Source organism: Apostichopus japonicus, chromosome 3, assembly GCF_037975245.1.
Source record: "Apostichopus japonicus isolate 1M-3 chromosome 3, ASM3797524v1, whole genome shotgun sequence".
In the NCBI taxonomy this organism is placed as follows: Eukaryota; Metazoa; Echinodermata; class Holothuroidea; order Aspidochirotida; family Stichopodidae; genus Apostichopus; species Apostichopus japonicus.
Window position 1 is genome coordinate 5603122 of NC_092563.1, and position 25981 is coordinate 5629102.

Sequence of the window (25981 nt, forward strand, 5' to 3'; positions counted from 1 at the left end):
CGGGGTGCAGGGGCGGCGATTTGTTTCAAATATTGGGGGGGGGGTACATTTGCTTGGGTGCTGGCCAGCGACGTAGCCAGGAATTTGAAAGGGGGGGAGCACTTTTTGCGATTGATATGGATTTTCAAAGTTGTAGGCACGACTATCTGAGCGGAGCGCCACCATCCAGGGGCGTATCCAGGGGGGCGCAACAGGCGCGCGCCCCCCTATTGGCCGTCACCAAAAAAAAAAAGTTTAGCAAAAAAAAAAAAAAAAATTGATGACGACCTTTATGTGAGATGTCGGTGATCGCTCAACCCCCCCCCCCTCCCGTATGCTTTATTTTTTGTTTGCCAAAAAAAGGTTCTGGCGAAGTTCGGCGGCATAATAGTTTTAGAAACATAGATGGTAATTGTGTTTGTATTATCACTATAAACACTAAATGACAAGCCATGGCCATACTAAATTGTGCATTTTATGTCCATATTTACTGGAAATGTTGCTTATTATTAAGGTCGAAAAATGGATCACATATGGCCATGGGCGGCAATCCTGGGTGGAGGGGGGATATATCCCCCCATGAAAATGGGTGGAGGGGATGTAATGCACCATATCCCCCCCCCCCCCCACCAAATGCCAGGGATAAGAATATTTTCATGCCTACATTTATGCATCTTCGTTAATGTACGGCTCTTTTTTAGCTTCATTTCTCGCCTACCATAAACGCAGTGCGATCTTTTCAAATAAAGCGTCTTTATAAAGCAAAAATAGTTGACTGTAGGCTTCATTGGCCCTATAACAACAAAATGTATTATTGCGCCCACGGTATTGATATAGTACATATATGCACCCCCATAGTATTCATATAGGCCCTATAGTAGGCCTACACACGTACATGTTCCCTCGAACAGCTGAGAATCTCATGTAACCAGGGTAATGCTTAATACACGTTTCACCTGGATGCCCTAGCAATCGGTACCTAGGAATGTAACTATGTGTAATTGTGTATTGCATGTGTATAGGCCTATAATAGCCTGCATGAGGCCATTTTCTTCATCGAATAATATAACAGAGCTCTCGAACATTCTAACGTTGCGCCTGAAACAAGATTGACAGGGGCAATTTTCCCAAAATAACACCCGAAATTAAAAAAAAAAGTATTTTGGATCCTGATTATGAGATATTTCGGACATGACATCCCTATTTTAAAGTTGGGTATATGCCGCTTGGAAACCTCGGGAAGTGCCGTTTCCGGCCATCTAGAGGGTTTGTTAATCCCAAAATTTTCTTGTACGCTTCGCGCCAACTCATGGTGGCGCTACGCTTAGATAGTCAACAAGGTCATATCCCCCCCCCCCACTCGGAAGTACGGATCGCCGTACACCCCTCCCCTTGTACACCCCTCCCCTTAGACCCATCCCCCAGGACGGCGATCATTCATGCCTGGCGCCCCCCCCCCCCCTATTGGAAAATCCTGGATACGCCCCTGCCATCGGTTGGCGCGGAGCGTACAAGAAAATTTTTGGTTTTACAAACCCCCCAGATGGCCGGAAACGGCCCTTCCCGAGTGTTCATTCTGGTTCCCTGGCCTCTTGCTAACTTGAGACACCTCATTCAATATCACTTTTAAACCAAAAAAACAAATGAGTTAAAATAGTACGTAATTCAATACTACATAATGTATTTAAAATTAGCAAGGTACATGTACAGAGTAGTCTTAATGTTTCAACTTCTGATACTTATAGATACAAAGATAGGCCTGAAATGTCTTTGATACAACTATAGTCAGTAATTGTCTTTGATACAACTGTAGCTATTAAATGTCTAATTCAATACTACATAATGTATCTAAAATTAGCAAGGTACACGTACAGAGTAGTCTTACGTTTGAACTTCTGATACTTATAGATACAAAGATAGGCCTGAAATGTCTTTGATATAACTATAGCCAGTAATTGTCTTTGATATAACTGTAGCTATTAAATGTTTAAGTTAGCCTAATAAGAGAAGGCGAGAGGTATCCGACGATTGCAATCTGATGCAAATTTCTCAACTGTTTTCTCAACTGAAATATTATCTGCGTAAACGGGTTCTTAACTACATGTTAAAAAACTGACAAGATCGGATCCTAGTCTTTTTCGGCGGGTAGAGTGTTGAATGAAACGGCACGCGATAGAAATGACAGCCTAGATGACAGAAGAATAGGTCACCTAATTTAGCCATATTCTTGCTACGTTCATTTCAATAGTTTTTCCTGTCTATAGACTCTTAAACTCGTCCAGCAAGCTTATCGATTTGAATTATGGGTGTTTTTAAAAAAAAGATAACTTGGCCAAAAAAAATGTAGGCCCGGGCCTACAGTGCTACATACTGGCTACGCCCCTGATCATATGATATCATAATCAGATTTTGTTTCCTGTTTGAATTCTTTTACATATTCTTTTACATAATTTATCAAAAAGACAAACAATAGTGCTCTTTTACAATTTTTCCAGTAGGATGATTCTTGTTTATTGTCCAATGTCTGGACTTTAATACATTTGACGAACTTAACTGATGGACAATATAAACTTTCATATTTTGTAATATTGCCAGATATGCAGTGGCCTAAAAACAAATATCGTTATCGCAGTGTATTAGCAGTGTAATTATTATTACAGGAAGTGCGTATCACGTACGATTGCTAGCTTAGCTTCATAACATGCTGTTCGTGCAACACCTTAGGACGACTCATAGAACGAACGTTGTCGACGTTGTTGTGCATACAGTTCGTGACATTCCATAGAGTGCGGTAAGGTAGGCAATATGTATTTTATTACACAGTGGCCAACTGTAGGCTTGTAATTGGCTATAAGCTAAATTTAGCTAATTTAATTGCATCTGCCAAACTAAGTAAGTAGTTGAATCAGTAGGCGTGAATGTTACTACGATTACAATCGAGTTAACGGAGCTGACGAGTATTCAAGATCAAAAGAGCACTGACAAAATACCATGCTAAAAACGGCAGTTTAAAAAAAAAATCGACACTGAAAGGGGGGGAGCGGTCGCTCCCCCTGCTCCCCCCTGGCTACGTCCCTGGACTGCAGGCGCGTAGCAACTTTCATCCCCAAAATTGTTCGCGCGCTTCGTGATATTTTATATATATATATATATATATATATATATATATATATATATATATATATATATATATATATATATATATATATATATATATATACATATATATAAATATATATATATATATATATACATATATATATATATATATTTATATATATATTTATATATATATATATATATACATATATACATATATTTATCGGCAAACCAAATTTCATTACGGATGCGGTCCGTCTAGCTAATTCATTTCGAAAAAAAATAAAAACTACTTTCGGTGAATATCTGTGACGTTTATGGGTGATATTTAGTAATAACTAGTGACACGGTTAGACAGGCGAGTATAGCGAGGAATTTGCCAAGGGAGGGGCGAAGCTTGTAGGCAAACATAAGTTGGCGCGAAGCGTAAAAGAAAATTTTGGCCGAAAATGCCTCCCAGATCGCTGGAAATGGCACTTCTCGGGCCTTGTAAGTTGCATCTAAGCATTTTCTATTTTGAAATTACTAGCAATATCAACAAAAAAAATGCTCAATGGGGGGGGGGCGGTCGCCCCCCGGCCCCCCTCCCCTTGGCTACGCGCCTGCCGTTAGAAATCTTGTAGGAAACAGGCCAAATGGAAACCCAGTTAACCCATATCGATGTGGATCATATACGGTATATGGTTGTACGTACTTACACTAATACACAAGAGATGTACAGATATACTAATCATGACTGACAACTTGCTATACGGTCACAGAAACGACCACGAAGTGTCATGTACCTCATGCAGCATGTGTTGGATGAAGTTTTAGCCACCGCCAAATATGATTTGGATAAATAATCTCACGCATTATATTCTATTTATAGCCAAAAAAAACTATGCCACCAAATATTAGGGGGATATTAGATACCGTACTATATCCCCACACCTAAAATATTGGGGGACATGTCCCCCCCCCCCCCCATGATCGCCGCCCATGACGGGGTGTAGTAGTGAAAGCGAAAATTATGACAGAAAAGGTTGTTGTTTATATAAAAATCGTTGCAGGATTTCTTTATTTATATGAAGGGTTCCACGTTTCATGATAAGCGAGCAACCAGAGTGGTGCAAACGTGGTGTGTGTGGGACGTACAGTCACGAGGTGGGCAACGTGACGCGCATGTGAGTTAGTTACATACGTTAGTTAGTACATACGATGAGTACGTATACGCGTATGTACAACAAGAAAGCTGCATGCATGGACAATTAATTGTAAAGCCTAATCGAATACTTTAGGCTTGAATTATGGCATATGTGGGCTTGGGTCAATATTAGGCTGAATGGAAAAATGCACCATCTACATAATATATACTATATAATGTACATGGTGCATTTTTCCATTTAGTACGTCCCACGCACCACGTTTGCACCACTCTGGTTGCTCGCTTATCATGTAACGTGGAACCCTTCATATAAATAAAGAAATCCTGCAACATGTGTAGTACACATCAACATTAACCCCAATTATCAATATTTTTCCACATTGCATATTAATGCCCTAACTCTCATACCCTCATTTGAAGGGTGTGAAGACTCGCTTCCAATGAGGTGTAACAGAAGTGTTAGACACCACCATCGATCGCAGAAAATACACACACAGCTTGCTACCATCGGTAACTAGACACTAGTGTACAGTCAATACATGCAGCTACGGTCAATACCCACTACACAGTGTAGCCTACATATCAGCGTGGCCATCTCAGGTCTAGATAAAAGATAACAAGGTATGCACGTTTCATTACTGTCTGCATTTTGTAGCGACAAGAAGAAAACGTCATTTGCAGGCAACGGAAAGTTTACTTTTCAGAGCGAGGCACGCGGTTTGGGGCGAGTCTTCAATGTCTTTAATAGTCAGGGAAATTAGCCTACCATCCCACATGAACGCTGGGGAAGGGGCACAGGGATCGACATTATGTTCCGTCCAACTTTAATTTCATTGTCGGGCCTTTCTATGTTGGGCAAGGTAGATCTGATCAAAGCTGTGGACGTTATGGCTTCAAGTGCATGCATATAGCGTAGCTTAATCGACGACTGGCCATGCACTTTACAAGTAATTAACGTATGTGGAATTAAAGCCTCTAAATGTCTCAGTCTCTAAATCATTATTAATGAGCAATTAGTTAGCAGTTGCTGAAGAACCAGTCACAAGTGAAGGTGGATAGGTGTTGACGCACGCTCTGCCAATAATTAGCTGCTGGCCGGAATTCATTCTGGAACTTCTCAAAGTGTAAACTTTAGATCATGTTCATATCTTAGCAATTAATTTCTCTATAATGGAGTGTGAGAAACTGGCGAGTAAACACCTCCCAGGGATGTCAGAAAATCTAGACCAGATTAGACCAAACTATAAGGACTTATACCAGACTTATAACCCGGACAAGATTAGACCAACTATAAGGACTTATATATAGAGGATAACGTCATAAAGTAACCGTACGTACATATTCAACAGAGTACTGTACTATACTGTACTATACTACATCAACCGTCGATGCAACGTTAGAAAATGATGGCGCTGTTTCGAAAGTGGTGTGGTTTTATCGGATTCAACTATCTGCAAGGAAAGTCGAAAGATCTGAAATATTTGCCGACAAATATAGCTTTAAACATAACATAATTAAACTTCCATCTTCAAGCAAAAGCGACACTGTGGGACATCTTCAGAACAAAGTTACAGCCTGACTAAATGTTCGAAATAATGTTTTCAAGGGCACGTACTGTCGATGAAACCATTGCCAGTGACGTATCCAGGATTTTCCATACAATGAGGGGGGGGGGCAGGTATTGGAGGTCATCAGCCAGCTAGGGCAATGAGGGCAGTGATATCAACTACTTTTGATTTTTGGTGGGTGAGGCTAAAACAGTGGTGATGAAAGCAACCGAACATTTCTATGTACAGTGCCCTAGAGTGCTCACCCCTACATGGTAATATTATCCTGCTAACGAAATACGCAATATATGTACTCCATTCCGATAGATCGATATGGATGAAATTATCCTGCTAGGAGTCACAGACTGTTAAAATGTGATGAGGCCGGTTTTACTTTAGCTTTAAAAGATGTGTCTCTGGTCATAGTTAAACTTAATTCCATCTTCAAGCAAGAGGAACACTGTGGGACATCTTCAGATGAAAGTTACATCAGACTAAATGTTCGAAAGAATGTTTGCAAAGGCACTGTGGATCATGTCAGATAATAGTGTGACTGCCAGTTACAGTTATCCTATCAGAGTTACCCTAAGTATCAAAAATCCCAACGTTCCACTAGAAACCCGTACTATACGAAGTTCGTCATGATCGATCTCTGCTTAAATGGCTCAGCCTCCGGTTCGAACTGGTAAGGAGCAAGCCCTAAAACATGATGTTCTTCATGTAAAATACCCCCTTCTTCGTTTGAATCTTCGTTAAAACTTGGAGAGGAACACTCTAAAATTAACTCAGTTTCGCTGTCACTTGAACTTGAGTTGTTATCACTGTCCATTTCACAGAATTCTATGTCAAATTCGTACGCCTAACCGTCAGTTACATGCAACCCAGTGCATAAACAACAACAATGAGATGAGGCAAATTGCCTCAACTTACGTCACACACCAATTGTCACGTGATATAGGGTTTTCATGGCCACTACGCTTTCTCGCAGTTTCGGACTGAATTTGCCTGATCATTTCTTCCATTTCTGAATCATTTTGAGGGATATCTGCATGAGACTTAACTATTCACGTTGTTTTCGCGGTATTTAAGCAATTTCTAGGCTAACTTGAAAACCATGTCATGTCCTCTTTAATACGCACACACACAAAAAGTCTCGATCGGCGTTCAATGCTATTCCACATGTGCTTATTTCGTATGATAATGACACACTAAGAAATTTTTAGTGATTGCGAAACGTTGTGAAACCAAGCAGGCTTTATCACCAAACTAATTTAAGCGTACTGAACGTGTCTTTTCATTCCGTTGTGTAACAGCGTGTGAACTGCTTAGCTTTCGAAAACGGTTCAAATAGTTACCTGTGAAAGCAGTTTTACCATAGCTTTATTATATAATAAAAGTAAGTACCCTATACTTTTTATGTACCTCAGACGCCATTTAAATGTGAGCCTCTAGTCTTGTGGCTAGGCCTGACTTAGTTAGGCCTAGCCTATGTAAGTAAGCGACAAAATTATAGGCCTAGGCTTTTCCAGTATATACAAAACCCGAGAATAGATGATACATGTTAGGCTCTCAAGAAGCATAGCATACTGTCAATCAAAGTATATACTGATATGTACATGTGCCATGTTTGTTTGCGGAGTGGGGTTTGGCTGTGCTCTTTCGATGATTTCTTGCCATCCATAGCAGGTCCAGAACTATGCCTAGCTTTCGTGTGCTAGGCTAGGGCTAGAGCAAGGTACGTATTGTATGATAAATGAAGATATTCCTATTTTCAACCAACAGAAGTCAATAATAATGGCTGTGAGAACCCAGTTTGAGAACAGCAGTGAAGTTGGGGTTTTTGCCAAGCTTACTAATACGTATTGTTTAACAGCAGTAGGAGCTTGTGAAAATTTCTACAGGTGAGTTTCATCCATTTATGAGAGCAATATTGCCGAACTCGTTTTTTCAATTGTAGAAGTTTTGCAGATGAATGAAGCAGTGGTGTGCACAGGATCTCAAACGTGATCGGGAGAGGATGTGTGGGGGAGGGGGTGGGTGGAGAGAGGATAAATTAAAAGTTGACTGGGTCGATGAAGGAAGGGGCATGAACTTTTATGGAAGGGCCAGAGGAGAGTCAGGGGTTTTATATGTGTGGTTGTTGAATCCCACGCCATTACAGGGAGGTCTAGGGTACCTCCTGCAGAAGAAGAACTATAAGTTAAGACATATGGTGCATGGTCATGCTAATCAGAAGTTGGGGAGGAGGGGGTGGAACAGTGGTCTTTAATTACTTCCAAAACAACCGTTTCTTCTGACTGATGATGGGAGGCTGGGAAGGTGGAGGTTGGGTGAAGTAAGGAGGTCGGAAGTATGTATTCGTGAGTGACAGGTGTGCATAGGATCATGCTGTACATACCAAGTTACTAAGTGTGGAGTATATTGGTGTGATAGAGATCTATGCAGGCCACTAGAAGCGGTGGATTAGGAATGTGCTGTGTCTGTTGCTATGTTACATGAGAGTAAAAGAGATATGGTATCTGTAATAAAATACATTATTCTAGCTAATTAGTGATGTAAGATGAATCTGCATGATTTAGCTTCACTAGTTAAATGAATGGTGACAGTGGATGTCTGACAACATGATGAGCCTTGGGGAAGGTCCGCTTGATAAATGTGGACAGAATACATAGAATTGGAATAGGAACCAATACATATCACCAGTAGAAAATCCACAGAAAATCATATAGACATATTAAAGTGTGTACTGCAAACTATATTTGTGTATTTGGTAAAGGTGTATTAGTAAAAGGGGTACACAAGTAGAGAATGGACCGTCAAGATTAAGTCCATATGTGCTCATAGCTTTCCATGAACGGGAACAAGTGTGGTTTTGGGCTACATAGATCTAACTTATATTTCTCCTTCTATTGAACTTAGTACTTTTGAGGGTGAGCTTGCTGACGTTGTTCCCGTGGTTCATTGTCAAATCGGAGGTTGCAGAATTGTTGGAAGGTTAACTGTCGGTGAGTCAGAAGTCCAGTTACTACCTTTTCCTAGCTGCATTCATACCCCAGGATGTTTCATTCAATCTTTGACAAAACCAACAAACAAAAGTTTTAAACTGAAAATTAAGTAATAGTTTGAAGATTTGAGTAGTTTTGACCCCAAACTTAAGCCATTATTTAGTTTTGAACCATATGCTTCAATCTAATGTTACGTAGCATACTCCACCTTCACTGGAAAGACGGAATATGCATCACACTGCAAGGCCTCCAAACGAAACATTTCAAATGTTGCATAAACTTTATGGGACACAGATTTAAATGTATTGGCTTAAAATGTTAATAGATGGGTAATTAAGATCCATTAAGTGGTTGAAGCCAGACATATTCTTTTAGGTAGATGAAAGGTATATACGATTGTTTGATTATTACATGCCTGGTTTGGTCAGTTTAAATAAAAATAATAATAATGATTTATAATGCAAAAGGGTGCTCAAGGTGCAGGAGGGATAGAGAGAAAAGAAAAGAAAAAACAAAAGAACACAAGATTTATTAATTAACATTGATGAATGCTTTACACATAAGATAAGTTTTCAGAAGTTTTTGAACAAAGTGAGGGAAGCACAACATCTGAGTTCTAAAGGTATAAATACCAAATTTACAATGAATCATTCAAAATGCTATATGTAGAGAGCCCCAAACCCATGTCAAAATGAATGAAGATCCCATTATACACCTTTACAGTGGTAATTAATTAAGTAGTCAATTAATCCAGAGAGTCATTTAAAACAGATTATATGCCCAGATTATATTTCCACTAGTTTGCTTCAACCCTTAAAATCCACAATGAGGTTTTGCACAATATATATATATTTTTTTTGCTTGACATATAATATTTTAGGTAACAGACATGGCCTGCTTGTTCCTAACACCACAACAGACCAAGAATTACAGCATTTACGTAACAGCTTGCCAGACAGTGTGAAACTACAGAGAGTTGAAGAGAGACTGTCAGCCCTCGGCAACGTAATCGCTTGTAATGATTACGTCGCTCTGGTCCACCCAGATTTGGATAAGGTTAGTAGTTAACGATTTGTGAAAGAGTCGCCGCATTTCAGGGTCCAGTCGAGTCGTTATCGGTACTGTTATTGCCTCGAGTCACTGTGTCGTTGCTACAGGCTTGTACCAGTCACTTTGCTGCTGACATTGAGTGACTCCAGATGTGAATTTGTCGAAAGTTTGGTTTATAAAATGTGACGCTTTTTCCATTGCACAATTTTCAGTTGTAAGGAGACGTGTTCAATTTGCCTTCAAAGTAAGTCAGTCCATTATTGAAACAAATCTTTTGTCCTATCTAAATGCAAATAACTATAGAAAAATAACAGAAAACACATAAACGTAGCCAAGGCAATCTAGGAATAGTCAAGACAATACTAGTAGTGGGATCCAATAAAAGAGTACCAGTTTGCGTGCACCACCAGTGTCTCCAATCTACCAATGTGTGGAATAATGCGCCCAGTTAGCTGATAACAAGGGACAACTTCTAGGGTTTGAATGAAGTCTTAATTAGAAGCAGAACTTTCAAAGACCTTGTGAAATAAGAAAAAAAAACACATTCACATGGCTAGGTTTTATACTTTTTATATGGTGTCTTTCTTGCCACTTACTTATCTCACCACGATCAATGCACTTCACATTTCATTGTACTTTTTGAATCATCGCATGTAATCACATGATAGACAATACAATGATTGCTGCATTTGATTCAATGGTTCCAACCCCTCAAAGTTCAAGTCAGCAAAGTAGCTTTTCGAGATGATATTAATGTCCATTACTCGTTCGAAACACTTGTGACTGTGTTCCTTAGATGGCAAACACAAAAAAAATATCAGGAGAAGTCTGACACCCTTCCCTCTTCCTCTTCCACCTCCTCCTCAAAAAAAAAAAGGTGACTTAATAAGCCTTATTCAGATTTCAGGGTGATTACCTGATTGGTTATCTTGAAACATTTCTTAAATGAATGTGCTTTTCTTTTCTTATTTTTATAACCTTTCAGGAAACAGAAGAAATACTAGCAGATACCCTTAAAGTAGAAGTCTTTCGTCAGACTATCGCTGGGAATGTCCTTGTAGGCAGTTATTGTGTATTTAGCAATCAAGGAGGATTGGTAAGTGCTTTTATTTTTAATTCATAGAAAGATGAAAAAGACGTGACTTGGCAAAACTGACCATTAATTGGGTCATTTCTGTAGCCAGCAGTAATGCAGTACAAGTGGTTCATAATTTTTAAGCAAAGAATGCAAACAAGAATGAAATTATTAATGCATTAAATCATTAGATTGCTTGAAAAGGTTTAACTTTTGTATGAAAAGTGATTCTGGAAACCCTCATGTTTTTTCTTTCTTTCTTTATTTTTTTGTTGCACAAGATTTATGCCATTTTCATTGGTTTTATTTATTATGATGTGAACAAATTTAATATTTTTCTTTTAGTTCCACTTGTGATATATTTATTGTTTCTTTGAAAGGTTCATCCCAAAACAAAGGTAGCGGATCAAGACGAACTGTCATCGTTACTCCAAGTGCCCCTTGTTGTAAGTTGTCCAGCTCTGTCTTTCCAACAGCTATGTCTTCCTTCTTCAGAACCTCTTCTTTTTTTTTTGGAAGGGAAACAAACAATAAAAGTCAGCAAATATTCATAGTTTTTCATTATTGTTGTACTGCTGTGTAGCCATTCCACACATGAAGGTTACCTTACGGTACCATGCTTATATAATAATAATAATCAGGCAGTTATTTTTACGACGCTCTGGCGACCAGGAATGGAGGAGGAGCCCAGAAGGGCTGATGGTTTCCCTTCAATTTAAAAAGTCATTTCAGATGGGAAAACCTTAGATTGCTCTTGGATGAAAAACCCACCTTACTATGACCCGTCCTGGAATCGAACCTGGAACCTCCCGATTGCCAAGCCTCATTGCTTCAAATGCCACTGCCACATCAGCACTGGTGGAATATATATTGCCGCAATCGATGCTCAAAAGATGCTTTAGTTTGTGGCTTGCGGAAGCTGTTTCTCTGTGTCTTTAATGTTGTTTACTATACAGCGACTTACAAAGATGGGGACACAGTATAAATCTGTTATTTTGTTGCATTGTAACTGTATAATACCTGCAGAAAAGAGTTAGTCTTCATAGGACATTCCAAGCCGATGGTCTACAATGTCTTTAGTTGCTTACGTCCAATCTTCTTTCCCCTAACCTCCCACCACCATCACACACAGGCAGGTACAGTGAACCGAGGAAGTGAAGTGCTGGCTGGTGGCATGGTAGTTAACGATTGGTGTGCCTTCTGTGGAATCGACACAACTACTACAGAGGTGTCCGTCATCGAGAGCGTCTTCAAGTTAGGAGATGCGCAACCTAGCGCCATCGCAACAGAGATAAGAGATTCATTAGTTGACAGGTAAGCACTGAGTTTTAACAACAATTCAAAATTATATAAACAGTACACAATTGTTTGGACAACAGCTTATATCAATGGAGGCAGACTTTAATATATGTTGAACATTGTTATTAATAAAAAGAAATGTTGTAACTTCAAAATTAAACATAATTTCAATAAATTATTAATTTTTTCTAGTTGTCCCAGGGATATTAGTGTCCCTTTTCAATAATGTTTCTTACAAGGTGCTTAAAGTTTGATGAACATCCTGGGTGATGAGATTATAAGAAATATCGGCCTAAACTTATTAGTTATAGCTCTGGGAAATATTGATTATTGTTGACTGTTCAGGATGCTTCATACACTGAGCTACTTGGGTTCAGTTGTGCAAATTGTAGTATGTTTCGATGAAACCACTTGCAGTACTGTTCGAATCGACAACGTGTGTATTTTTTATATAGAGTAAAAGAAAACCTTAAATCGCTTTATTTTCACAGCATGACATGAGTCAGCCATATACGGTGTGATGATGGCTACCCACGGTGAACGAACAGTAGAGATTTGTACCACGACATGTGGGAGATGGTTCCAAATCTCGTAGAGAATAAAAACGAACGACACCAGTTGACGACACAAGCACTTTATACTATGTTTCTGTGTGTCAGCTTTACATGTGGAGCATCTCTACAACCAATTAATCTTCCATTTCGCAAAGGTTTAAAACAGATAGTAATCTGCATCCATTTTGCAAAGCCTTTGATGGTGAAATGTGATTCTGTTTATAAATTTAAAAAAAACACAAATCATGTTGTTTTATTTTAAGCACTTCTTATTAGCATTTTGGTGTATCATACCTCGCATAAAACGTTTTGTAAAATAGATGAAAAATCTTTCACCATCACCTATAACAAAAAAACAAAAATATTAAAAATGACCTGTTTGAACAGTTATAGAGCAACTCTAGTCTTCTAAGTTAACATTTACAGCAATTCATTGTATCAACATTTAGGGAGATTAGGTTTTAGGATATTTCCTCTCAAGCCTGTCAACCACTTTCTTATAAAGATAACTAACCGTAACCTTCCCTTCATTGTATTTTGTCAGATATGATCGATGGTCCAGTATGTGTTAAGTCTCTTACACTACAGTAGAACTGTAATTGCTCTAGAAGATATTTTTCTGCATTATATTTTTCTCACAAAGTTATCGTTGAGGTAAAATGTGTAATGACTATGAATGACCGGTGTTGGTAAATATTGCACAGACCGTTGTAGATTTGTACAGTCTTCCAAAATGCAGAATTTTTTGTTACTCCCCCCCCCTCCCCGCCCACATGTGACCGACAGTGGTCAGTTGTAATGTCTGCCACATTGATATCACTCTTTGCCTTGTAAATCAAATCATGTGGGCTTTATTCCTTATGTCGAAATAAATAAAGAAATAAACAGTCTCTTGTTTAAACTTTGTTTTAATGAGTATTGTCCTAAAGCATTGTTCTGTATTGTCAGAGATATCTATAGCTGTAAATTGGTATGTGAGATACAGTGAACAACACTTTTCACTTGTGTAGCCAGTTTTCTGTGAAATTGTCACTGGCATGATTCATTAGTAGGTAGGGGAGAGGGGGGTAGCTGGGGACAGGCACAGACTGGGATTCTACAAACAGGAGTGGTTTTTGTTTATTGTTTAGGGTGAACAGAGTCTATAAGGATTTAAGATAGGTGAGTTTTTGAGGTGGGGGAGGTTGGGGGGGTGAGTGCTGCCCCTCTATTGAACACCTCTGGATGTTTGCTTTCAAATTTAATAATTTCCTCAACTGTGGCTTAAGAAAAAACTGAAAAGAAGGAAAGAGATGGTATATTGCATTTCTGATTTATTTCGCTATTTCTAAACATTTTATTCAAACATAGATGATTTGTTTTATAAATTATTTGGCAATAATTTAAACCTTTTTATTTGAAAGAATTCGATAAACGCCCTAACCACACCTTTCTTCCCCCTTTTCCTGTTAATTTCAATTATTATACCACTAAAGTTATTGCTTTTTTTATTATAATAATACTTACGAAAAGAAAATGCTACAATTATACACAAGTATTCATACAACGAACGGTATGGGTAGACTGGTGTATCCTTCTTCCTTTCTCTTAGCCACTAAAGAATCTATTAAGTAATTTCCGGTAAATGTGGAACGTGAAGGTATGTAGAAAACGAAATACTTTGAAACATTTTTCTACCGTTTTGAAATCTCTTTACATGGTAATCGTAACTTTATAACAATCTTTTGTGTCCTCAAGTTTCTCATGGTGACTTAAATTGAGCAAGAAAGTCTCTCTGACTTTCGATAGTAGTAGTAGTAGTAAGTTGAGTCTCGTCTATCCGACATGCTCAGTGATTAACCTCCGCCACGTATCACGATCTTGCGCAAGGTTTATTGCTTCTTCGAAATTGTTAATATTAATGTCCTTGAATTGCGATTTTATTTTTCCAAGCAATGTAGTCACGGGCCTTCCAACTGGTTTAGCAGTATGTCTCAGTGCTTCTCTTAAAGCAACCTTTGCTGGAGCGTCCTCTTGGAGTCTTGCTACATGACCGAAAAATCTCAATCTTCTATGTGCGACTATCGATGACCAAGGTGTTTGGTTGGTTTCGTTGTAGAGCTCATCATTTGATAACCAATTATTATTGGTCCATCTAATGTTGAGAATATTTCGAAGTAGTCTCCTTTGAAAAGTGTCAATTTTGCGATCAAGATCCTTCGTTGTGCCCCACAGTTCGCAATTGTACAAAAAAATACTCTTTAATAAAGTCTCAAAGATCCTAAGCTTAATTTTCCGGCTGATGTTTTTGCTTTTAAAAATGCTTGACAGTGTGTTGAAAGCACCGTTGGTTATACCAATTCTTCTGTTAATGTCTTCTTCGGTCCCCAGCAAGCTTCCAACATATTTACATTTTTTCCAACTGTCATTTCCTTTTCTTGTGATTGTAAATTTCTCAGTTTTTGTGCAATTGATTTTCAGAAAGTCTCTCTGACTTTCGATACCATTAATATATTAATCCGAGAGCATTGTTTTACAGATAACGAGACGGGGGGGGGGGGGGGGGTGTTAACACCCAAACTCTTAGAAAAATTGCACTTTTTGTCCTGCCTGCATTCTTCAGAATTCAGTTCGTCTTTACTCGTAAACTGAATCAATAATATAATTTCATCCTAGAATTATTATTGCTTACTCGTTATTACAAACCCTCTGGTTACATAAATATTAACTAGCTGCATGAAATTTAAAACAAAATCCCACCACCTTTTTCGATTCAAATTTTTCGTCATTCAATTATTTAAACGCTTGAAGATTAAAAAGTCCGAGTTCATAGTCGATGGTCTCTTTTTTATTCGGGAGTTTCATTTTCCTCACAAACGAAGTCAGGTTCAACTTTTTCTGAAAGTACAAAATGGATAATGTATCTGGGTGTTAAAGTTTGACACAAACTCATAGAATATAATAAATGGAATACGACCACATACTGGAGGGATAACGGTTATCTGTCCCCGGACCGGTAATGTGAGGGGTCCTCATCCTCTGTCCCACACCCCCCCCCCCATCAACCCCTTTGCCTCCTTAGACTTAAAACTGAACTCATATCTGAATACAATCTATATTTCATGAGTGATTAATTCCTAACTCTCGGTTGTAATTGCAAAGGTCAGTATGAAGAAACGCAAAAATTAAAAGCAGAAAGAAATTAATTATAAATGGGATTTACGGTATTGGGAATAATTGAGAATATATGACATGAGTATCAACCACCCCCCCCCCTCTCCCTTTGTTTTCCTGCGTAAAAGTAAGTGGGCCTGACAGGGGCGTAGCGAGGAATTTGCCAAGGGAGGGGCAAACTATCGTAGTGCCACTATGAGTTGGCGCGAAGCGGACAAGAAAATTTTCGCCGAAAATGCCTCCCAGATCGCTGTAAATGGCACTTCCCAGGCTTTGTAAGTTGCATCTAAGCATCTCCAGAGGCTGAATGACAAGTAACAGAAACTACAAGGGGCAAAATACAAGCACAGAATACGGTTTTCTTTCTTCACAGCTATGTTACACGCCTATTGTTAGATAATTGGATCAAAACTTATAGGTAAGCGTGCTGAATGTCTGACTTAATGACGGGGAATGGAGGGGTGTGGGGGGGGGGGAGGCATGAAGGCACTAGTCACCTACTGCTATGGGCAATCTGATCTGTCCCATTGGTCACTGACCGATCATGTCCGACCGGTCAGGGCGCGCCCCTGCTACCACGTGACCATATACAAAGCGTCAGTGGCGTAGGAAGGTACTTTTGAGTGGGGGGGGCTGAAGACTGATGGCTGGCCTGATGGAGGGGTCTAAGGGGAGGGGGTGTCCCCCTCCCCTTTGGATTTTTTTTGCATTTCCAGGTGGCCTCAGATGCAATTTGGTGCAATATAGCACACTTCAACACCCACTCCATTTTGTATATAATTTTGCATTTTCACCTGGCCTTAGATGCAATTTGGTGCTCCAAATGAGATTTTTTTCTCATTTGGAAATGAAAAAGGGGTTTTTTGACTTGCGAAGCGGGGGGGCGGAATGATACTTCCGCCCCTCGATGTTTTTCACTGGGGGGGCTGGCGCCCCCCAGCCCCCCGGTTCCTACGCCCTTGGGTGCAAGTATGCGGTCATCTATATTCCTATATAGCTTCTTTTTTTTTTACCTTAACATGTTTTAGAGGAGTTGGTCTATACAACAAAGAATCTCGTGAATATGGTCCAATCACTTACTACGCTTTGCAAGGGCGTAGGAACCGGGGGGGGCTGGCTTGCACCTGTTATAGTATTCACTTACCACAGATCTCACACATTAGTGGACAATTCTTGGGGATGGATGAGTGCCTTCCGCAGTATTTTTTGCTCGGCCATCCAGGGCTGGTACCGCAGTATCGATGAGTGTTTTCACAAGGTTCTAGAAATGTTAAAGAAAATACCTTTAAAGTTATGTACCCAACTTATATACCATGAATTCAAAGAAACTTTGTTAGAGGTTACCCTCTTAAAACTCTTAAAACAAGATTAAAAAGGATATGGCAGAGTTTTATCATTTAGTATAAAATTGAAGTATCAAAGTAAGAGTAATGTGGGAAGAGCCACCCCCCTAACCCTACCCCACACATAGGTCTACACTATAAGACATATTCGTTATTCGCTACAGAAGTTGTTTTCCTTGTAAAACGTGACATTGCTTATAATGTACAATGATATGCATAAGACATAAGCAGTTGCAAACATGGCTATGGTGAGAGAGGAATGTATACTGGCTCGAAATAATCTTTCCCCGACCCCACCATACCCCCTACCATCCCCCCATATCGTGACACCACTGTTTAACTTACTTTCACAGTTGTTCCCCCAGAATCCTTTCTGGCAGTTACACGCACATTCACCGTTCGTTGTATTGGTGAAACCACAATTTTCGCATTGTAAACCGCAAACTGTAAAAAGAAAACAGTTTATATTATAATAAAAAATGATAGGACCATATATTACGGTAACAGTTATATCCTCATATAATTGAAATTTCTGTAAAATCATTATTTTAATCCACCGCAAAAGTGAATATATATAATGTTGGTAGCCTTTATATACTAATGTTATGAATCGATTGTACACTTTCTAACGATTTTCTTTGGTTTAACAAAAAAACAATACATTTTTTTCAGTAAAGACTTTACATTGTAATCACGAATGGTTAGTTTTCTTGTATTCGAAAATGTCAAGGGAATTATGTAACACTTTGTAATAGAAGAATAGTCACCAAAAATAGCATGTGCACGTTTATGAGAGACAGTGTAGGGTATACAAAGAAGAAACCGTCGTTTGCAAAAATAATCAGCTTCATTATCAAGATTCTTTTACGAGTATTTAAACTTACTGCAAGCACTGTCCTCCATAAGGTCACAATCCCCTAGGCAACGGAGAAAAAAACGAAAATAGGTAAAACACGAGGTTAAATAACACCAATTATTACACAGAAATCAAATACATGTTTTCTTTTATAAAGTAATGTTTATATTCCATATTTAAGAGGGTTTAGAAAGATAAGCTAAGTTTCCGGTTGAATGAAAGCCAGAGAATCAAGCCGCTTTTGGACTAAAATAGAGGGCGTGAACAGTGTGATTTTTAATTTCATAACAACAAAGGAAGTTGCGTTTGAAAAGGAACGATAGTAACTAATAAGAGAGATCAACCTAAGGAAGCATTCATAGTTTTACCAATCTTTCATGGATACCAGGAATGGCCATACAGACGGTTTTGACCGATGTGTAAACTTTCCATGCAGAAAATAAACTTCAAAGTTATTGTCGAAATACTCACTGCAAAGACCTCCTTTGCACGTTCCACGCGAATCACACTTGGAGCACTTTTCGCCCTCCTGATAAGGAAACTGACCTTTGTAGTTCCCTCTATAAAGTAAAGAAACAAGACAGATGCAGCAATGATTAATAATGATTTAATTTTTTATGAATATGTATCAGCTTACACAAATGAGAAACTAATTGTAATGAACGGTTTGGGACATGCGGTACCCGATAATGAATGCTATTTCATGACAATGTCAACAACATAATGTATTGGTTCATGGCATTATACCCATTGGCGAGCGGGGGGGGGGGGGGTGGGGTCTTCGCGCGAAGAGCCCGGGCCATTTCATCTGAAATTTGTGGCAGATAGGTTGGCTCAATACAATTAATTTAATGGTAAATATGGTGATACATCAGGGGTTTTTTTCATGCACCGGACTTCGGTCAGTGATTTCGATATATAATGATGCTGTCTCCCGGGTCCCTTATTCCTAAAAAAAAAAAGACTGGATCCGTTGCTAATAACTCCAGGTCAATAGGAAACACACATTAACTAGAACTGCATTTGCCTGCAAATACGCAGTATTGTAGTGCGCGTGGAGTGCTTGCAGTATAAGGAAGAACTTTTCGGTTGTTTTATGATCTTATTTTCTGAGCGGACAACACACCAGGGATGATAGTCATAGCCTTCAAAGTGAGGGCGCTTGTGAGCGCAGTGACAGGCTCAGAATATGTTGTTTACGCAGCTAGATTCTGAAGCTGCAATTGTACAGAGAATATATAAAACTTTAGGTTTCAACGCGTCCACTCTTGTAGGTATCGTTCACTTGGCAGTAATGCCAAAATTGTAGCGCGCACGCGCACTACAATAATGAATGCGTTATGCACAAGTCTATAACGCGAGCGGTCGGAGGAGGGGTGGGGCGCTGGGTAATGGCGGGGTGTCACAAACATGTGGCAGCGATATCTGGGGCAAAGAGGTTAGGATGGTATACATGAATCCCATACGTACAGATTTGGACTGACACAAGAACAGTTCCAATAGAGGTTATGTGTATGTATGTATGTATGTATATGTGATCTTCCCGCCAGCAGGAACTCGCGAAAGAAGCCATGGAGGCTTATAGACTTGCAAGCTGACCGAAGCCAATCTCTCGGCACACATCCATTTAACGTCCATGTCGGGAAGTTGTTATTGAACAACCCCCTTTGCCAGTGTTGGCGTATGTTGGCATGTGTTGGCGTAAGAATGTGAGGGACCCCGTTCGTGATGGGTGAACCACGTTGTTTGACCAGATAACGGCCTCTTAATCCACTGTGTTTTAACGGGCCCCTAAAATCCCACATTAATAGGCAACTCGTGATACCACCCTTTCGACTCACCCTGGTCCATAGTTACAAGTAATAAGCCAGGCATTGTTGTACGTTTTGCCGTTGTTATCCAAGGCTGTCTCACAGTAAGTTTGACCACATCCTACATGAGTAGTTGTCGCCCAGACCAGCTACAAACAAAAATAGATAACTTAATCATAAAAAACATTTCTTAACCAACAATAGATTCTTCGCGGAGTTATGTTCAAAAGCTTGTTATATGGCGATGTAATAACTCAGTAAATATGTTTAAAAGAAAGAAAGAAAGAAAAAGATGTTGTTGACTTCTGAAGAGATAGCAGATTTTGGCAAACTGTTATAACGATTTGGCTCACCTTGCATTTCATTTCTATGACTTTTATTTATGGGGAAGGGGTGGGTGGGGGCGTATGGGAGTAACGAGGAAGGGAGAAGACCAAGCAAATTAAGGTATTGCTGAGCCTTATTCTTATTATGGGATTGTAAAGAAAATCCATCGTTATTAATTTCTTCAAATATCGACAAAATGATACTTGGAGTAAATCAACTTCTTGACTATTTATCTTTCTTGTAAGTTTTGTCAAGTTTATGGCCTCGTTACCAACACCTGTTAAAATATCAAACGTATTGCCGTAGGCCTATATGTTTTTTTTTTCTTTCTTGTTTTTTGAAGTGCCAGTAAATAAGCAGCACCGCATTCATCAACGTTTCTTTTGTTTGTATATTTGCATATACCCAAAGTGATACATACTGATTGAAGAGGTTTTCTAATTTGTAGCTGTGGCGAAGTTTACCTTCACGTTCCACGCCACTGACACACTTAGACGTAATAAATAGTTTATTTGCGACAGTTTTTCTTTCACGACAGCTGTTTGGTACTTCAAGAAATAGACTAAGTAAAGAAGAAAGCGTTCGATGGCCATAATGATGTGGGACAAACGTATCCAACTGAATGTTTACTGAGGTAATATCCCCCTCCCCTTCCCCCTTCCCCTGCCCCCATTATATGCAGTCGGGTACATTATGTCAGGCAAACTATACCAAACCTTGATTTAAAAGAAAAAAAATCTAATTTCTACAATAAGACTTAATTTCGGGATATAAATTTTACCTATCGATGTAGGCCTATAGAAAGTTGGTGGCAAATTCTTGAAATTTCTTGAAACTGACAATGGAGAATTTCATGTCATGAAAGTTCGGTATTGACCTTTCTATTTCCTACATCCATATTGGATATTTTCACTCTAAAAATGTCATTATGTATGTGAAAAAGTTTCACTATTTTACGGAATAAATCATCAGATTTAAAGTTTCACATCAATAAACCGATATGCTATACTAATAAAATTAAAATGTTATAATTCTTCAAAATATTATCTGCAGTATAAGTTTAGAGTATACACTTTAAAAAATCAGAATGCCAATAATTAAAATATTTTATACATCAATATCGTTATGACTATAAAATGAATTAAATAACCTAAAAATGCGATGTCGGCATGTCGACAATTAATATTAATATTAGCATGATAAAGGAATAATGGTATATACCGTTTAGTCTTCCGGTTTGAAACGAGTATACCGTTGTGCGATTATAGAAACATTGGCAAACACATACCTGAGTGTAATGACCACATACGCCCGAACATGATCTATCCGCGTATTTGTACTGAGACGCCTCGTCGTACCATTTCTGTATGGGAACCGCGGCACTAGGTGCTGGTTGTCCAGCCTTGGAGTAATACCGTATGTAGAGGTTCTGTCCTACGTAACCAAATGGCGATGTATTCTCAGGGTTTCCATGTTCAAAGAAACATTGGTCACTCCATCCTTGAGCCATTGCTGCTAGCTCGGCATCCCACTTCTGTCATTATTTGGGGGGAAAAGTAGCAAAATAATGAGATTAGTAATTATAGGGTATAGTTGCGGTTTTTACCTTCCCATTTTAGGCGGAAGGGAAGGGGGTTGGGAAGGGCATTGGAAGGTACATGATGTTTTTGGGTTTTTTTAAATATGATTTTATCTGTTTTTCCTTTACAGGCTGAAAGTCAATTTCATACATGTTAGACAAAACTGAAAGCTGTGTCATCATTCAACTTCCATATTAGTTTAATTTCATAAAAATGATAACAAACTGGAGATTTGATTAGATAGAAATGTTACGTGAACAAAGTTATTAATTATAGTGAAAATATTGAACACAACGGACAAAGTGAGAAGGGAAGAACATAGAATTGGCCAAATGTCTTTTTGAGATTATAGATGTAATCATAATGTATAGATCGGTTTTCTTTCCCGTTTGAAATTTCCGTACCGAGGTTTACCGGTATATTACCTCATTGTGAGATATAAACTATACCCCGAATCTCACCAGAATATGCCGATCCCGTTACAGTATATTTAACCTAATTTAGTGTTTTTCTGACCTAATTTTCCGTACTGGATTTTACTATCATATGAAAACGATGTGTTCTAATTTGATTCCAGAAATCTCTTTGAGTTGTGTGAGATTATTTGTCGTTTTTTGATGATAGAGAATTATTTCTCACTAGAAAGCACAAGGAAGAAAACTCACAGTGTAATCAGAGAGCATCTTTATTTGATGTGATGAATCTAAATGGTTTTACTTTTTAACGGTGTACTCTATAGGGATTGCGCGCGCGGGTGTGTATGTGTTGGGGGGGGGGGGGGGGCGAGGCGACTTGGGTTGGGTAACATTAAGTTGTTGGTCTCAAACTGGCCCTAAATCGGTCTCAAATCGGAACCGAAATATAGGTTGCTTTCCTCCAATTGGGATATAGGCTTGTTTAAGCGTGACATTGAACATGAATGAATAACAAAGATGTTGTAACCGTTTGTTTGTTTGTCACTTACTTCGTATACAGTTCTCAGGCTGTTAATTTTGTCTGTTCTCTCCAAACTTTTTTGACGAGCTATTTAGGACCGTGTTTACCAACTTGTGTAGGCTATACAGTGATTTCAATGTACAAAACTTACCCATCCGATTCGTCAAACAGAATTTCACTATTTCATAAAACAAAATGCCAATTCCCGCTGAAGTTACCAATGGCACGCGGCACGAGGCGTGCGACTTAAAAAGTCTGACGTCACATAAAAACATGTCTTCCATCTTTTTTTCTTCTTTTTTTCATTTAATGTTTACTAATGAATAAAAGTAAACTTACCAAAACGTTCATGTTAGCAGCGGTGGGTGTAACTTGGCGTCTATGTCGGTTATGTTCCCCGATTATGACACTTCTATCTTCTCCGGTATAGTCCGATCGTCTGGACACTGGTACATCCGGGGCAGTTTCAGAGGCGGAGTAAAGTACCGACTCCAACAAATCAAGCGGTTGAGGGGGTACAGGGGGTGGATTTATCGATTCCTCGTACCCTACGGAGACTGCAGCAGCAGCGGGCAAATTACAGGCCAACAAAGCAGTCATCAACGCGTAAAGGAACATCACAAACGACTCCATGATATTAATTAATTATTTTTAAAATCTATATATATCTCTGGTAAAACAAAGACCGAGAATTGAGATATTGCCAAAATCTATATTTTGGAAATAATGTTATACAACTGAATTATATAGGAATAACAGGAACGTATACAGGAACGTGTCAAAATATCTGGTCTGAGCCGACTGGATAAAACACGAGCATCTCAAATCAAATTCTGATGTTCAACTCAGATTATTGGTGCTTTTTATTGACTATCGTCGCTACAGATGACTCATGTAGACGTCACTTTTTTTCGCGCTTTTACCTCGTATTGGTCAAACAGGAAGTGATAAGCAAATCTTTAAAGGAATTTACACCAAACACTTCCTTTATGGTAAGTGATACGAAGTGATATATCACTTCCGCTCTCCCTCTCTTCAGTGCCAATGCATGGAAGTGACAAATTTGGATTAATACATGCCAAAGTTCAAGATAAATGTATACCTTGTTTAAAATATAAATAACTTTAAAATATAGAATTTAGGATGAAAAGGGACGATGGGTTCAATCAATGTCAAATCTGATGAATTTATCAGAGAAAAACTTTGGCTCTCATTTATTTGAAACTGACCATTTCTAAAATGTGTGAAGAAATTTCCATCGAAAACAGATGGTGGAAAGGTGACACTCAGATAAGGGTACATTATGGGTCGGCAGTTTATTTTTGTGTTAATTGAGCCATAAAGAAAAAATAATAATAATAAAGAAAAATAGTAATTATAACAGAAAAAGTAATATCGCCCAGTCATATGTTATTGTAGATGATGTGGTACATATAGAGAGTGATGCAATATTTGCTTTATCATCATATTTGAAAACCATAACAAAATCTTATTATTGATAAATATGGAGGATAATTAATCATCGGAAAGAAGTCCGAGGTCAATAAATGTCTTAGTAATCTCAATTTTCCTATATCATCACCTTTGTCATCTGATGACGTAAGCATTGTTCAAACATGCATGCATGCATGCATATACTCCTTACATCCACAATAGGTCAACGTCTTAAACAGATATATATATATATATATATATATATATATATATATCTGAAATGAGGGTGCTGGGGGAGAGAAGGGGAGAGGGAGGGTTGAAGAGGAGGGGGAGAGGTTGGGGCAAATTCATAATGATAATAAGATAGATAGATGGATAGATAGAAACTTTATTGTCCATTTCAGAAAGCAGAAAACGGAAATTATTTCCCGTCGACAGTAAACATAAAACAGTAGTGAATACAAACACAACCGTACAATAAACAAACTATTAGTGAACAACTACGAGAATAAAACTAGTTAAAAATAATAATGCATTATTATGTTTCAACTACTATATGATGAAATCTTTCATAAGTGTGCTACATGTTAAAATAATAATGATGCATTATTAAAAATATTAATGCATTATTATGTTTCAACTACTATATGATGAAATCTTTCATAAGTGTGCTACATGTTAAAATAATAATGATGCATTATTAAACATAATAATGCATTATTATGTTTCAACTACTATATGATGAAATCTTTCATAAGTGTGCTACATGTTAAAATAATAATGATGCATTATTAAAAATAATAATGCATTATTATGTTTCAACTACTATATGATGAAATCTTTCATAAGTGTGCTACATGTTATTACTTGTTTCTATTATTGTTCATGTTGGAAGGTTTCGTTAATGAATCAAGTTTATTCCGAACATACTTGCATTATATTCTATTTCAAAGGTAAAAAAAAGTTTCCAATCAGCATTTACCGCTTCAGTAAATGAGAAAACAGTATACCTTTTATTCCACATTTTCCAGGCCACCCTAATTCACCATGGGGCCGTGGCCCTCATTACCCTCCTCTCTTTTACGCCTGCATCAGCTGTAAGATGTTTAGTGTAGGAAAGATGAACAGTTGTAATAGCCTATAAGTACTCCGAGAATACTGAATACGTTTAAGATATAAATCGCTTACACTGTAGAGATTTCAAGAAGCCTTTGTTCCTTAAACCGCTATAACAGCTGCGAGTAATCGGTTTTTCGAACACCGTATGATGCATGGAGGTAATTAGTTATGTCTGTATATTATACGTCATAGTATATTTGTTACACTACAATATACTAAGCACATAATATATATATATGTGTGTGTGTGTGCGTTTGTTTTTCTATCTGACCGAGGACTTGAACAAAAGAATTCCAGGTCCTCGGTTGTGATTTCTAAAGAATCACCACGTCCTCGGAAGAATTTCTATTGTATGGGGTATTGTTAAGGTTAGGGTACGTGGATTTGAACAATGGAAAATACAATGGGGTCCTCGGTTGGAATGTAAATCCAACATGTATGTGTGTGTGTGTGTGTAAACTATAGTGCTATATATGGGCTATATGTATAGGCAATATGTATGTAGTATGTTCAGTGAAGTTATATAATATGTTCAGTGTGGCTATATTTGTTCAACCAATCGTTCACCAAACGCCAACAGTGATACATTTTTGGCGGAGCAGTGTCTTGAGCACTTACTCGATATGGTTGGCTCTAAAAATTGTTTTACTCGGCGACTTTAACTATG

At 38.4% G+C, this 25981-nt stretch overlaps 2 protein-coding genes across 2 annotated transcripts; one reads left to right on the forward strand and one right to left on the reverse strand.

Annotated features, from left to right (window-relative positions):
• Positions 1 to 6969: 6969 nt before the first annotated feature.
• LOC139961295 (eukaryotic translation initiation factor 6-like) lies at positions 6970 to 14346 on the forward strand. The gene is made up of 8 exons (XM_071960416.1): positions 6970 to 7168; positions 7555 to 7673; positions 8692 to 8777; positions 9658 to 9833; positions 10813 to 10923; positions 11283 to 11348; positions 12035 to 12216; positions 12693 to 14346. The coding sequence occupies exons 2-8, from the start codon at positions 7567 to 7569 to the stop codon at positions 12700 to 12702; spliced, it is 738 nt and encodes a 245-aa protein (XP_071816517.1). The 5' UTR covers positions 6970 to 7168; positions 7555 to 7566; the 3' UTR covers positions 12703 to 14346.
• Positions 14347 to 15226: 880 nt separating this feature from the next.
• On the reverse strand, positions 15227 to 23607 carry LOC139961289 (GLIPR1-like protein 1). The gene is made up of 8 exons (XM_071960406.1): positions 23101 to 23607; positions 21534 to 21779; positions 19949 to 20067; positions 18579 to 18667; positions 18136 to 18168; positions 17597 to 17695; positions 17053 to 17169; positions 15227 to 15632 (listed from the first exon to the last, which is right to left on the reverse strand). Exons 1-8 carry the CDS (start codon positions 23392 to 23394, stop codon positions 15583 to 15585), a joined length of 1047 nt encoding a protein of 348 aa, XP_071816507.1. The 5' UTR covers positions 23395 to 23607; the 3' UTR covers positions 15227 to 15582.
• Between the last annotated feature and the right edge of the window lie 2374 nt (positions 23608 to 25981).

What these genes read in the sequence shown, in the direction of transcription:
- LOC139961295 (XM_071960416.1), top strand. Translation starts at nt 7,567, where the DNA reads ATGGCTGTGAGAACCCAGTTTGAGAACAGCAGTGAAGTTGGGGTTTTT. An exon ending in GCTTGTGAAAATTTCTACAG is followed by an intron (nt 7,674 to 8,691) that starts GTGAGTTTCATC and finishes TATTGAACTTAG; the next exon opens with TACTTTTGAGGGTGAGCTTG. An exon ending in TCCACCCAGATTTGGATAAG is followed by an intron (nt 9,834 to 10,812) that starts GTTAGTAGTTAA and finishes ATAACCTTTCAG; the next exon opens with GAAACAGAAGAAATACTAGC.
- LOC139961289 (XM_071960406.1), bottom strand. Translation starts at nt 23,394, where the DNA reads ATGGAGTCGTTTGTGATGTTCCTTTACGCGTTGATGACTGCTTTGTTG. An exon ending in TATGGAGGACAGTGCTTGCA is followed by an intron (nt 17,696 to 18,135) that starts GTAAGTTTAAAT and finishes TTCTTTTTACAG; the next exon opens with TTTGCGGTTTACAATGCGAA. An exon ending in CTGGGGGAACAACTGTGAAA is followed by an intron (nt 17,170 to 17,596) that starts GTAAGTTAAACA and finishes TAACATTTCTAG; the next exon opens with AACCTTGTGAAAACACTCAT.